General features: G+C 42.3%; 1 protein-coding gene across 1 annotated transcript in view; it reads right to left on the minus strand.

Annotated features, from left to right (window-relative positions):
* Window positions 1-3,575: 3,575 nt before the first annotated feature.
* The window catches only part of Ankrd29 (ankyrin repeat domain 29), a 72,069-nt gene continuing 59,933 nt past the window's right edge, over window positions 3,576-15,711 (minus strand). The window contains exons 7-10 of the mRNA XM_004654661.3: window positions 15,205-15,303; window positions 13,757-13,852; window positions 9,863-9,961; window positions 3,576-5,761 (exon numbers count right to left, since the gene is read on the minus strand). Coding sequence (XP_004654718.2) covers window positions 5,678-5,761; window positions 9,863-9,961; window positions 13,757-13,852; window positions 15,205-15,303 — 378 coding nt within the window. The 3' untranslated portion in view covers window positions 3,576-5,677. The remainder of the gene's footprint in view (window positions 5,762-9,862; window positions 9,962-13,756; window positions 13,853-15,204; window positions 15,304-15,711) is intronic.

Here is a 15,711-nt window from a genome sequence, read left to right on the forward strand (position 1 = left end):
TGTTTAGTTAAATTTTAGAATCTAGCTGTATTTTGTTCCACTCAGCCTATGTGATTACTCCCATAGCAAGCAAACTCAACTCCTAGGAACACTTTTCTAGATACTCTGAGAGTGTTAAGAGCCACACCTAACATCTTTTTTTAAAAAAAATTATTTATTTATTTATTTGAGAGCGACAGACACAGAGAGAAAGACAGATAGAGAGAGAGAGAGAGAATGAGCACGCCAGGGCTTCCAGCCTCTGCAAATGAACTCCAGATGTGTGCGCCCCCTTGTGCATCTGGCTAACGTGGGACCTGGGGAACCGAGCCTCAAACCGGGGTCCTTAGGCATCACAGGCATGCACTTAACCGCTATGCCATCTCTCCAGCCCCACACCTAACATCTTAATCTCCTACACTGATGATATATAACATCAGATCAATTGGTATAGCTAAGAATACCCAGCTAACTAGAAAATCCAAGCATTAACTTAATCCAAGATGCAAAAATACATACATTATAACAAAAGAAACACCAAAAATCAAGACGATATAAATCGACCAAAAAGTATTAATGCATAAGAGATGACCTCCAGTGAAAACAAGTTGGAGGAAATGCCTGAGAAAGATTTCAAAAGAATGAAAGAACAAATCAAAGGAATCAAAGAGGAAATCAAAGGAATCAAAGAAGACACAGGACACCAATTTAATGAAATAAAGAAGGCAATACAAGACATAAATAAGGAAATAGAAATAATAAAGAAAAACCAGTCAGAGTTACTAGCAATGAAGAACACAGTTAATGAAATAAAAAACTCTGTAGAAAATCTCACCAGTAGAATGGATGAAGGAGAGGACAGAATATCTAAGCTAGAAGACATGGTGGCAGATCTAATACAGTCCAACAAAGAGAAAGACAAACTAATAGAAAAGTATGAATGGGAATTTCAAGATATTCAGGACACTATGAAAAGATCAAATGTAAGAATTCAGGGCATAGTAGAAGGAGAAGAATCTCACTCCAAAGGCCTAGTAGGCGTCCTCAACAAAATCATAGAAGAAAACTTCCCCTAAATTGGGAATGAGGTGTCAATGCAGATACAGGAAGCGTTTAGAACACCAGCAAGACAAAACCTGGAAAGAACCTCTCCTCACCATATTATAATCAAACTACCAAACACACAATCCAAAGAAAAAATATTGAAAGCACTTAGAGAGAAAAATCAAGTTACCTACAAAGGTAAGCCCATCAGGATTACAGCAGATTACTCATCACAAACTTTAAAAGCCAGAAGGGCTTGGAGTGATGTATTCCAAATTCTGAAAGGTAACAACTGTCCACCAAGGTTACTTTGTCCTCCAAAGCTATCCATTCAAACAGATGGAGAAATAAGGACATTCCATGACAAAAGCAGGCTAAAGGAGTATTTGAAGACAAAACCAGCTCTACATAAAATACTTGGAAGAATCCTCAATGCCGAAGAGAAGGAAAAGCACACATATAAGGAACCTGGAAAAAACAAGCAATACTTAAATACCAATGAACACAAGACAGCAAAGTTAGGACCAGAACCACAACAAAAATGGCAAACATAAACACACACATTTCAATAATATCACTTACTATCAACGGCCTCAATGCCCCAACCTAAAGACATAGGTTTGCAGACTGGGTTAAAAAGCAGGATCCTACAATTTGTTGTCTCCAATAAACTCACCTTTTGACAAAGGATGGACATTATCTTAGGGTGAAAGGTTGGAAAAAGGTGTTTCAAGCAAATGGGCCTAGAAAACAATCAGAGGTTGCTATCCTAATATCTGACAAGGTAGACTTCAGTCCAACGTTAGTCAAGAAAGATAAGGAAGGTCACTTTATATTGATTAAGGGCACACTCCAACAGGAGGACATTACAATCCTAAACATATATGCACCTAACATGGGGGCTCCCAAATTCATCAAACAAATGCTATTAGAACTAAGGTCACAAACAACACCAAACACAGTGGTAGTGGGTGACTTCAACATCCCACTCTCATCAATTGACAGATCATCCTGGGAAAAAATAAACAGAGAGGCATCTGGACTAAATGAGGTCTTATAAGGAATAGACCTAACAGATATATACAGGACATTTCATCCAAATGCTGCAGAATATACATTATTTTCAGCAGCACATGGAACATTCTCTAAAATAGACCATATATTAGGACATAAAGCAAATCTTAACAAATACAGGAAAATTGAAATAATTCCTTGCATTCTCTCTGACACAATGGAATCAAACTACAAATAAATAGCAAGAAAGGCTATGGAACATACACAAAATCATGGAAACTAAACAATACACTACTAAATAATGAATGGGTCAATGAAGAAGTCAAGAAGGAAATCAAAAAATTTATAGAGTCAAATGATAATGAGAACACAACATACAAAAATCTCTGGGACACAATGAAGGCAGTTCTAAGAGGTAAATTTATAGCTTTAAGTGCCTATATTAAGAAATTAGAAAGGTTGCAAGTAAATGACTTAATGCTTCACCTTAAAGCCTTGGAAAAAGAAGAACAAGGCAAACCAAAAACCAGTAGATGGGAAGAAATAATAAAGATTAGGGCAGAAATTAATGAAATAGAAACAAACAAACAAACAAAAACAACCCAAAGAATTAATGAAACAAAGAGTTGGTTCTTTGAAAAGATAAACAAAATTGATAAACCCTTAGCAAATCTGACCAAAAGAAAGAGAGAAGAGACACAAATTAATAAAATTAGAGATGAAAAAGGTAACATTACAACAGATGCCAGAGAAATTCAAAAAATCATAGGGACATACTATCAAAGCATATACTCCACAAAGTATGAAAATCTGAAAGAAATGGATGAGTTCCTTGATTTATATGACATACCTAAATTAAATCAAGATGAGATTAATCACTTAAATAGACCTATAACAAGCATGGAGATCCAAACAGTTATCAAAAATCTCTCAACTAAAAAAAGCCCAGGCCCAGATGGACTCACTGCTGAATTTTACCAGACCTTCAAGGAAGAGTTAACACCATTACTTCTTAAAGTTTTCCATGAAATAGAAAAAGAAGGAATTCTACCAAACTTCTTCTATGAAGCCAGCATCACTCTAATACCAAAACCAGACAAAGATAGAACAACTAAAGAAAATTACAGACCAATCTCCCTCATGAACATAGATGCAAAAATTCTCAACAAAATATTGGCAAACAGAATACAAGAATATATCAGAAAGATCATTCACCCTGACCAAGTAGGCTTTATCCCAGAGATGCAGCGATGGTTTAATATACACAAATCGATAAATATAATACATCATATAAATGGATTGAAGGACAAAAATCACATGATCATCTCATTAGATGCAAAGAAAGCATTTGGCAAAATCCAACATGGTGATCCTCCTACCTCTGCTTCCGAAGTGCTGGGATTAAAGGCGTGCATCATCACAACCTACTGTGAAATGATATTTAAAAAATCAATCACCAAGAAATAACTTCTGACTGAAAAATCAAGGGACAAAAGAAAACAACAAAGACAAAAAGGGAAGAATTTTAACTTTATTTTGAATTATAGCATGGAATGTGTTATCAAACAAATGTATACAATGAAAAACTTTCGTGGCTCATTTAAGCAACTGTGAATAGGAACACTAGTTTGAAATCTTAGGGTGCACAGCAAGTGAACTGCTAATCAGACTGCTTATGAAATAAGAGTCCTTGACATGTGTGCAAACTAAAATGCAATTTTTAAAACAACAGACCTTTTGTTTAGTCTTTGGTAAGTGACCAGTTGTTTTCCCTGCCATGGAAAAGATCTCTATAATCTCACCTAAATCACGTGTCTAACTCGACGCCTGCTACCTACAGTAGGAAGGTCTTCATAAAGTATTGCAAATGCTACTAAATTCATTTTTAAGGCCCTAATATTGCCCATGTAAGAAATAGGATGATGACAGCATGTTTTCGTGAAAGACATTAAGTTTGTGATTTTTGTCTTTTGGGACCTTTCTGTCAATGCCCATAGAAGTTTTGTTTTGGATTGGCGGTGAGCAACTATTTTTGGTATAGGGCAAAATAAAGAGGAGGATAGAAAGCATTTAAGGCCACCTTTTCTTCTTCAAAATGAATATAGATTTTCAAAATTCCCACAGGGGAAATCTCTGTAGTTTTACTCAGTTAAAGGAAGAAGTTTGGTGAGAAAATTGGCACTGCCTTTTTAGTTACCAAAATATTTATATCTGGTGTTTTGGCAATACAGAGCTCACTAATCTTTTATCTTGAAGTTAGATTGAGGATTTTGCATAGCTAATCAGGCAAGATTGGTGTCTTTGAGAGCTGTGGGTTGCTCATTATTTGCTTAGCCAGTGATACTGTTATAAAAAAAAAAAGCTTGTTTTATTGTATTTATCATAAACAATTTTAAAAGACTACCTTCTAATTTCACAGAGTCTACTCTGACATGTACTGACTTCAAAACAATGCTTTTAGTTTTGTTAGTTAAATACAACTTATGTGGAAATTACAGTATTTCCCTCTGCCTTAACATGACTTCACACAGACTGTTGGCTGGGGGAACCAGAGCTGACTATGAGCAAGAAAACTAAATACGTGTTCAAACAACAGATGTACTATTAGCATCTAACGTGGTAGATAAGAGGTGTGCATACGTATATGTTGCAGTTAGGCACTGACAGAGGCTGTTAGACACCATTGATCATAAAGTGCATTGAACATCATAGATGAGCACTTATTAAAGAGTAAGGGTTGCCGCTTATTACTTACACTCCTGCAGCAGTAATAGCTACATACCGTACCGGTGCATGTCACGTTTTACACAATCCGCTCAAAGTCCCTACATCAAGACATGAGCTTGCCAGATCCCACAGCACGTCCGATCCACGCAATTGTGGCAAGGAAGCGGATTCCCAACAACAGACAAACGTGAAAGTTTAGGGACTGTGGTTTGTAGTTTTCTGGGTTTCCCAATTGATCACCAGTTTCCTAACATCCCTACAATGCTGATTAAGTGAAAACGATATACAACAGGAATAAGAAGAGTATTAACTAACAAGTGCACAATTTATCTTTTCTATACTTCACCAGTCCGTCTTTGAATAGCACAGAGTGGAATGTCAGAAGTAATTTTTTTAATAATGTATACTCGCATATTACTGATTCACAATAATCATGGCTATGATCTTTGGATAGGAGAAACATTCTACACTGAAATGATAAACATATATGTAAATGAGGGATCTATATATTGTAGCATATCTACATTTAACACAAAGCCAAAAAAATTGATTTATTGCAGGTCTATCTTTCACTCTTAAAGGAGCAAAGCTTTCTGTCTCTTTGCTTGGAGCTGCAAACCCTGTCTAACTTCAAGCTTAGCTGAGAGACCCACATTAGCATTGTTTCTGTGGAATCTGTCACCTGACATTACCAGGTCCCAAGAGCCAAGTTACAGGGCAGTGTGAGAAGCGCACAGTAAGTGAGAGGAAGGGGACCGGAGTCCTTCCTTTCTTGATTTGGTGCACAATGCACTATCTTTATCAGGGACCCACAGGGTGACATTCTGGGCATATTCTTTTTTAAAAGAATTTCCAACACAGTGGAGAACAATGTGTTTGAAGTTTCTATCTGTCTGTCTATGATGGAACTAAGTTAGCTCTTCCTGGGTCCTTCTTTACTTCGGAGAAGATGCAATATACGTTCGTTTTTGGTTAGCTCTGCCGGAAGTTCATTGGCCTGAAAGAAGAAGAGATGGACATTAGAAAATTCCGTAAGTGGTGAGTTTTTTGGAATCAAAGAGGTGTGACCCCACAGTTTCCACACTTCCCTCCTCACTAGTAAACAATCTCCCCTCAGTCACTCTTTGCATGAAGGTATTCCAGATCTCCTTTAAATGTTTTCTCATCTCAGTACTTTTTTTTTTTTTTTTTCGAGGTAGGGTCTCGCTCTAGCCCAGGCTGACCTGGGATTCACTATGGAGTCTCAGGGTGGCCTCAAACTCACGGCGATCCTCCTACCTCTGACTCCCGAGGTTTTTTGTTCTTTTGAGATAGGATCTCACTCTAGTCCAGGCTGACCTGGAATTCACTCTGTATTCCCAGGCTGGCCTTGAACTCACAGCAATCCTCCTACCTCTGCCTCCCAAGTGTTGGGATTAAAGGTGTGCGCCACCATGCACGGATTTTTAAAAAAATATTTTATTTATGAGAGAGAGAGAGAGAGAATGGGTGTGCCAGGGTCTCCAAGCCACTGCAAACAAACTCTAGACATACACACCACCTTGTGCATCTGGCTTACATGGGTACTGGAGAATTGAACCTGGGTCCTTAGGCTTGTGCAGGCAAGTACCTTACCTCTAAACCATCTCTCTAGCCCAAATGTAGCATTTTCACTGCTCCACAGAACATCTTCCTCAGTGACAACAGTGACAAGATTCATAAAATAACTGAGGAAGGGTTGTAACCTGCTTTGCCAGGACTGCTCCTGCCTTGACGTGTGCTGAAGCACCAACAATTTGCCCATGATCGCTCCACTGTGCCATTCAAAGGAACTTTAAACACCTTTAATTAATCCCAGCTCTCGGGAGGCTGAGGTAGAAGGATCGCCGTGTGTTCGAGGCCACCCTGGGACTACATAGTGAATTCCAGGTCAGCCTGGGCTACAGTGAGACCCTACTTCGAAAATAAATAAATAAGCCTGGTGTGGTACATGCCTTTAACCCCAGCACTTGGGAGTGAGACCTTGCCTCGAAAAACCAAAAAATAAAAATAAATAGATAAGTAAAATGTCAAAATGCCCTCTCTATATTAACAAGGTCAGCAATGGATACATACTAAGTTCAAGGCCAGCCTGGACTACATGAGACTCTGTCTCAATACCTCCTTCCCTCCCCAAACCCTTTGCAAGAGTTCTGAGTAGCTGCTCCTAGAGCTGCCGGTAAAGATACTGGCTCCTCTAGAGCACTTGGCAGGGAGATGAGGATTTCTCTGGCTGTGGCTCCCAGGACTGTAGGGCTTCTGTAGTTCCATCCAACAGCACTGGGACCCACACCACCAGAAATTACTCATAATTGTTATCGCCAATGGTTACTCCATTTAGGAGAGAGAGGAGGAGTGGTATTTTTCTATGTCTACTCAAGATACCCAGGAGCTTGCCTTCATGCAGTTCTGGCTAGCTCCCCACCAAAGACGATCTCTTTAAGAGTTCTTGACACAAAGTCCAGTGATAAGATTAAACAGAAAGGCTATTGTGACTTCAGTTGGCTTATCACACAGCTAAACCAGCTAGTGGAAAATAAATGAAGGTATCTCAGTAAGAGATACGCTATCTGTAAGCAATTCAATGGCAAGAGTACTTACTAAGTAAAATGAAATCATGACCCTTGACTGGGCATGTTTCTTTGGCACTTTTTTTTTTAAATTTTTTATTTATTTATTTGAGAGCGACAGACACAGAGAGAAAGACATATAGAGGGAGAGAGAAAGAATGGGCGCGCCAGGGCTTCCAGCCTCTGCAAACGAACTCTAGACGCGTGCGCCCCCTTGTGCATCTGGCTAACGTGGGACCTGGGGAACCGAGCCTCGAACCGGGGTCCTTAGGCTTCACAGGCAAGCGCTTAACCGCTAAGCCATCTCTCCAGCCCTTCTTTGGCACATTTAAAAAATATTTATTTATTTGTGTGTGTGTTTGTGTGAGAGAGAGAGAAGGGGGAGAGGAAGAAAAAGGGGAGAGAGAGAGAGAGAGAGAGAGAGAGAGAGAGAGAGAGAGAGAGAGAGAGAGAATAGGCAGCCAGTGCTTCCTGCTGCTACAAAGGAACTCTAGATGCATGTGCCACTGTGTGTGTCTGGCTTTACCTGGGCACTGGAGAACCAGAACCTGGGCCATCAGCTTTACAAGCAGGTGCCTCTAACCACTGAGCCATCTTCCCAGCCCTCTTTCGTACTTCTTAATGTATTTCTTTTTAAATGAATCCAGGCATTTATCCATGTTAACCCTCAACTGGGATACACGTGAAGTTTTGTTTTTATTATTAAAAGCTGAAAAACTGGGCTGGAGAGATGGCTTGGTGGTTAAGCATTTGCCTGTGAAGCCTAGGGACCCTGCTTCGAGGCTCGACTCCCCATGACCCACGTTAGCCAGATGCAAAAGGGGCACACGCATCTGGAGTTCGTTTGCAGTGGCTGGAGGCCCTGGCGCGCCCATTCTCTCTTTCTCTACCTGCCTCTTTCTCTGTCACTTTGAAATAAGTAAATAAAAATAAACAAAAAAATTTTTTTTAAAGCTGAAAAACTATTTTGACATTTTTCAAGTCAAGAGTCCCTTTATGTATCTTAGGCTGGCTTTGAACTTGCAATCCTCCTGCATCTGAATGCTAGGATAGCAGACATGTACCTATGCTCAACTCACTATGAAAATTTTTGACACAAGAAGAGAGGCTTATAAAAAATTTAGAGCATGTAAGTATAAGGTGAAAGTATCTTGTCATAGCTTCTCATCTTAATAAACACCAATACTATATCCTTTTTCAAAAGTTGGTAGCGGGCTGGAGGGATGGCTTAGTGGTTAAGGTGTTTGCCTGCAAAGCCAAAGGACACAGGTTCTATTCCCCAGGACCCACGTTAGCCAGATGTACAAAGGGGCGCACACATCTGGAGTTCGTTTGCAGTGGCTGGAAGTCCTGATGCGCCCAGTCTCATTCTCTCTCCCCCTTTCTTTCTCTGCCAAATAATAAATAAATAAAAATAAAACATTGCAAAAAATTGGTAGCTAAGGCCTTTTCCTAGGCTACTCTATCCCCTCCCAGTGTCTGTACACATGAAATCTCAAGGAGCTATTAAACAGGAGGAAGAACACTGACAATCACCGTCTATTCCTATTGTCAACTCTGACTTCCAAGTTTGCCCTAAGAAAACTAAACATTTAGGATAAGAAAAACATGAGCTCGGGGCTGGAGAGATGGCTCAGTGGTTAAAGCGCTTGCCTGCAATGCCTAATGACCGAAGCTCAGTTCCTCAGTACCCTCTTTGACCTAGATGTACCAAGTGGCACATGCAGCTGGAGTTTGTTTGCAGTGGCTGGAGGCCCTGGAGTACCCATGCCCTCTCTCTCTCCCCTTGCAAATAAACCAATAAAATAATTTTTAAAAAATGAACTGGTTTTGTAACAACAACATGCAGTTAAGACGATAAAGGCAACATTTTCCCCATAGAGACAGCAAATATACACAAGCAATTCTCAAGATATAAACATTCAACTGGTGGGGATGGATGGTGATAGCAGCCAGAATTGGTGACATTTTGAGGGCACATCTCTAATGACAGAATCACTCTTCCTATGATGACTCCGACCCCTCAGGGGAGCACATCACTGTTAACAGAAACCCATTGATGACATGGGGGGGGGGGGAAGGGGGCGGGGCTTGGTACAATTCTCTGGGTCTAAGTTAACTGCCTGGGAATACATTCCTCCCAATAGCCCGGGGCCCAAGAAATTGCCTGTCGTGCCTTAGGAGGTTCATATGCAAGTCACTCGGCACAGGGACCCAGGGAAGTGAAGAAAGATGGGAGAAAGGACTGCCTAAGATGTCTCAGTGGGTAAAGTGCTTGATGAGCAACATGGGAACCTGGGTTCACACCCCCAGTGCCCACGATCGGAGGGGCCCTGGGGCGAGCTGCCTGTCCAGACTAGCGCAGATGCTGGCTGAGCTTTGAGTTCAGTGAGAGACTCTCCGCCAATACATAAGGCGGAGAGAGCCTCTGCATGTGCACATGAGCCCACACACATGAAAGGGCACAAACACCCCCTCTCCCCCCAAACACAAACAGGTTAAGTGGGTACCTTGTTTCTTAGGGCTGGGTCTGCCCCTGCTTCCAGAAGTAGGGCAACTGTTTTAATATTCCCGCTCAGCACAGCTGCATGAAGGGCCGACGTCCCGTTCTAAAGAGAAAACGAGAGTGTGTGAGCTCACAGGCGTCAGAGCCCAGCCCGGCTCACGTAATAAAGCCTCTGGAGGATGAGCCAGTAGCATCACCGTCTTACTCTTCCTTCTCTTTCCTGGGACTTTCCAGCATCACATCAGCATGGACTACAGTGTCCTCGAAATCTCAGCTGATGCTCAGCGTGAAAACGCCTTTCACAAGTGAAGCGGGGAAGCTGGTCCAGGGCGCACATGACTTTCATGGCCACTCAGGAAGTTATTTTTTTTTTCATTTTTTTATTTTGGCTTTTTGAGGTAGGGTCTCACTCTAGCCCAGGCTGACCTGGAATTCTCTTATGTAATCTCAGGGTGGCCTTGAACTCATGGCAGTCCTCCTACTTCTGCCTCCCAAGTGCAGGGATTAAAGGTGTGCACCACCACACCTGGCTAGGAAGGTTTTTTTTTTTTTTTTAAAGTAAATCATTTTATTTTTATTTATTTATGCGAGAGAGGGAAAGAGGCAGAGAGACAGACAGAGAGAGAATGGGCGTGCCAGGGCTTCCAACCACTGCAAATGAACTTCAAATGCATGCGCCACCTTGTGCATCTGGCTTACATGGGTCCTAGAGAATCAAATCGAGGTCCTTTGGCTTCACAGGCAAGCGCCTTAACCAATAACCCATCTCCCCAGCCCCCCCTTTTTTGTGAGGGTCTCACTGTAGCCCAGGCTGACCTGGAATTCACTATGTTGTCTCAGGGTGGCCTCGAACTCATGGCGATCCTCCTACTTCTGCCTCCTGAGTGCTGGGATTAAAGGTGTGCGCCAACATGCCTGGCTTCAGGAAGTTTTATATACTTTAATTTAAAACTTATTTCAGAAAAAACCAAAACAAAACAGCAATGCTGTACCAAACTTTGTTCTTAAGGGACCAGACATCCGGTCTTTGTGTACTTTTGATGAGTCACTTCCAGTAGAGCTGGAAGAACAGTACACAGGCCAGTGGTCCCTTCTATACACCCTAACTGCAGACACTTCCCAACCCAGGACAGACAGAGTGACTATAGTGTCACAGGGCTGAAGAGGATTTTCCGAAGCCCTGAATTGAAACATTTTTCAGCATAGAAATTCTTTGTTGATGAGCTACTAATGAATATTGTGAGTATTATTATAAAAAGCGAGCAGCCAGAGGCAGCATGTAACTAGATCTGGGAGGGGAAATGAGAAGAGGATATAACCAAACTGATAAAAGAATGAGGAACAGAGCTGAAGAGATGGTTTAGTGGACCCAGGCTCGATTCCTCAGTACCCACATAAGCCAGATGCACAAGGTGGCGCATGCGTGGAGCTCGTTTGGCATGGCCAGAGGCACTAGTGTGCCCATTCTCTCTCTCTATATATATATACATATACTACATATGTATATGTAGTATATATATATATCTGCCCCTCTCTCTCTCTCTCTCTCTCTCTCTTTTTTTTTGAGGTAAGGTCTTACTCTAGCTCAGGCTGACCTGTAACTCACTATGTAGTCTCAGGGTGGCTTCGAGCTCTCGGTGATCCGCCTACCTCTGCCTCCCAAGTGAGTGCTGGGATTAAAGGCGTGCGCCACCATGCCCGGCTCTCTCTCTTTTAAATAAATAAATAAAATACTTTTTAAAAAAGAATGAAGAGCAATCAAAGGACATGTGGTTCCAGAGGGTATTTACGTCTATACCCAAATAAAAGTCTGGTTCCTGATTGATGACTTAACAAAAATAGTGAAGTAAAAATATCAGACTTAGAGATAAATTCCAGCACAATAGCATTTTCTCTGGTTACTTTTATACTTTGTATGATAATTGACTTACCTGGTGATATTTCAGATGTCTATATATGAACTAACACATATCTACATGACTAGTAAAAAGCCCCACCTCCCCGGAAATGTTTGAAACAAGGCTGGATGTTGTAAAATCCATTTCTAAAACTTTTTTTGTTGTTTATAGTTTCATTTTCATAGGAACAATTTGTTCACAAATGATTTTAGAAAGCACAACTTGGGGACTGGAGAAATGGCTCAGTGGTTAAAGGCACTTGCTTGCAAAGCCTAAAGGCCTGGGTTCGATTCCCCAGTCCCCACATAAAGCCAGATGCACAAAGTAGCACATGCATCTGAAGTTTATTTGCAGTGACAGGAGGCCCTGGCATGCCATCTCTCTCAAGTAAATAAATGAAAATATTTTGGGGCTGGAGAGATGGCTTGGCAGTTAAAGCATTTGCCTGCAATGCCTAACAACTCAGGTTTGATTCCCCAGTACCCATGTAAAACCAGATGTCAAAAGTGGCACTTGCATCTAGAGCTCGTTTGCAGGGGCTAGAGGTCCTGGCACGCCCATTCTCTCTGTCTGTCTCTGCTAGCAAATAAAATAAATGTTTTATAAAAATAAATTAAAAAATTAAATTTAAAAAGTTCAACTTTCTGACTTCCAAGGTCATGGAAGATTGAAAGTATAATATTAAAAGAGGGGAGAGGATCCAACACACTAATCACAGCAGTTCTATATTGGCTGATAGCAAGAATGGAGTCTAAAAATATAAAGAGCAGATATAGTACATGTGGACACACAATACCATTTAATATGGAGCCATTCCAGGGTAAATTGATCTATGCATATTGATAGGTCCTGAGGTCACAGTTGTTCAAGCTGCTCAGCCACAGTGCCACTTCATTTTATCACAGACCTGGCGTTCTCTACTTAACCAAACAGGAGGATATATACTTGGAAGTCAACAGACCATGGCTTAGGGGTTAAATCTAGTCCACTGCCTGTGTGTGTGTGTGTATGTCTTTTTGTGTGTGTGTGTGTGTGTGTGTGTGTTTTGAAAGCTAAGACTGTTTTGTAACATGTGAAAATATGAACTTTCATAAATGTACCGCCATAAATAAGTAAAAATTGGATAGGATTGTGGCAATGTTCTTTTATCACTGTAACTTTCTCTGGCTGTCTCCTCACTGTCACGGCATATTTACAGCATAACTGAGTGATGGCCATGACACTGGAAGACTCACAAAGCCTGCATGCATCTGCCCTTCTGCAGGAAAGTTTGCTGACTCCTGGTATATACTATAGTAAATATAGTATATATTTTATATATACTATATATAAAATATAAATAATAAATATAGTAAAGATATGCTTCATCCAAAATGATTAAACTTACTGAAGGGATTTTAGTCTCCAGAAACTCCTATTTTCTGAGGTCTCCAGATATTTGGGGCTAATTTTACTTCATTTAAGCTGATCAAAGCACAGTGGTTCTTTGCTCAAGAGATAGGTGTATCTGTTCTTTGATTTCACAAATCCAAGCAATATCAAGGTAGTTTACTTTCCTACTTAGCAGTCTCAGTTCTACTGTCTGTGTTTTAAACCTGGAGAATTAGGTACTGATAAATCTTTATTTATTTATTTATTTGAAGAGAGAGAGAGAGAGAGAGGCAGGTAGAAAGAATGGGTGCGCCACAGGCCTCTATCCACTGCAAACACACTCCAGATGCATGTGCCACCTCGTGCATCTGGTTTTACATGGGTACTAGGGAATTGAACCTGGATCCTTTGGCTTTGCAGGCAAGTGCCTTAACTGCTAAGTCATCTTTCCAGTCCTCTTCCCCCCCCCACCCCCACCACCTTCCTATTTCTACAAGTACCTACAGATCTCCAGCAGCAAGAATTTAGCCAGGCAGTCCTTCCAAAAAACAAAACAAAACAAAAAAAAACCCCTCACCAGGCTAATTCTACCACAACTGTGCTGCGCTCTTACCTTCAAAAGGTCTTACCTTCAAAATACCAAGAGTGGGTGAGAATTTAAGTAGCTCCTCTATAACATCATTGTAGCCTTTGTTGGCTGCCTTCAATAACGCCGTGGTACCGTCCTGAAGACACACAGGTAGACAGAAGTTGGGGATGAACTCGCTTGTACTGGCTGAGGCCTGGGAGCCAGATGACAGTGCTGAGCGCCCTGAGCTTGTCAGAAGCAGGCAGAAGATGCCAGGAAAGCACATCAGCCCAGGAGCACACCAGGGCAGCTCACTGTGCGTGAACACATCACACGCCATACGTGACTGTTTATGTTACCTAAGAACCCTAGCGTTTGGGAAGTCCTATTCCTCTGGTCCCTAAGAACACAGGGTCAGGGACAAGAGAAATTTCAAGAGCACCTTTTAAGGTACTGATGGACCCAACAAGCATTTTTCTGCTGTTCGGCACTTAGCAGAAATTGCTTGTCTTTAATGATTTACATTGTTGCTGAACTGTATTTACCATCTTAAAAATTTAGCTGGGCGTGGCGGCGCATGTCTTTAATCCCAGCACTCCAGGAGGATCGCTGTGAGTTCGAGGCCACCCTAAGAATACAGAGTGAATTCCAGGTCAGCCTTGGCTAGAGTGAGACTCTACTTCGAAAAACAAAATTTATACCATCTTGCCCTAGTCTGCCTTGAGTATCTACTACTTGTCTGTGTGTGGTTGGGGTGGGAAAGAGGGAGGATAGATTAAAACCTGCTGATAAAGAATAAAAAAAAAAATTTTAGAAATTAATATTCAGCTTCAGTCATTATTTTTGGCTCAAGAAGAGATTTCTCCCTGCTCCGCTCCTCTCTCACAATTTCCTTGAGCGTTTCCTGCTTTGATGAATGAATATTTGATGAATGGATATTTCTGGAAGACTCCAGAGCTGCCCTGCAGACAGTCTGCCATCAGGGCTCATCTGGAATGGAAAAGGGGGTGGGCTCAGGGGATTTTTCTTTTACCCTTCTGGTTTCAGAAATGGTGGAAAGAAGAAAACAAGAGAGTGGAAAAAACGTCAGAAATGCACCTAAGCCTTATCTGGCAGGTGAAGGTGTGCTAATGAGCCAAGGCTCACAGGCCAGGCAGTGTAGACAGAACAGCAAACAGCCTGGTGTGGGCAGGATCTCCCTCAGCTGCCCTTGTGACCTCACCCTACTGACCCCCTCCCCAAGCAGAAAACTCACTCAGGCCTGAGGCCAAGTCGGGCCCCACCCTCCCCAAGTCATCTGGGGTGCACAAGTTCAGGCCCGCCCTTAACATCTGCAAAGTTTCCACGGAGCCGGACCTTGACTTTGTTTTTCCTGATAAGGAGCAGGGAGGGATTGGAAGGGAGCCCAGGTGAGTTCTAGATTCAACAGGCACCGCGTGCACGTCTGAGCCAGGTCAGTTGGGTGGCACCCCTGGGTGCCCTCCGCGGCGGCGGCCCTTGGGCACTCACGTTGCGCGCGGCGTCGCGATCGGCCCCCCGCAGCAGCATCACGCGCACCACCTCGCTGTGGCCCATCTGGGAGGCGATCCACAGAGGCGCAGTTCCATCCTGCGGGGAGAGCGGGCGTGAGCTGGGGGACTCCACTTGGCAGATCCCACCGAGTCAAGAACGAAAGGTCTCTGAAACCCAGACACTCTGTGAAAGAGCTGGGCATGGTAGCGCACGCCTTTAATCCCAGCACTTTGGGAGGCAGAGGTAGGAGGATGGCTGTGAGTTCGAGGCCACCCTGAGGCGACATCACTGCAAAGTCAAGCTGAGCCACACACCAGGAGTGTGGGAGTGCCTGGGGCCACCTCCGTAACTGTCCATATCCAAGTTTTGTCTTATAAATACAAGCTTTTTGGGGGTGGGCGGAGACAGGCTCTCGAGTAGTCCAGACTGGCCTCTTTTTTTTTTTCGAGGTAGGGTCTCATTGCTCAGACTGACCTAGAATTCACTATGTAGCCTCAGGGTGGC

Source organism: Jaculus jaculus, chromosome 15 (genome assembly GCF_020740685.1).
Source record: "Jaculus jaculus isolate mJacJac1 chromosome 15, mJacJac1.mat.Y.cur, whole genome shotgun sequence".
In the NCBI taxonomy this organism is placed as follows: domain Eukaryota; kingdom Metazoa; phylum Chordata; class Mammalia; order Rodentia; family Dipodidae; genus Jaculus; species Jaculus jaculus.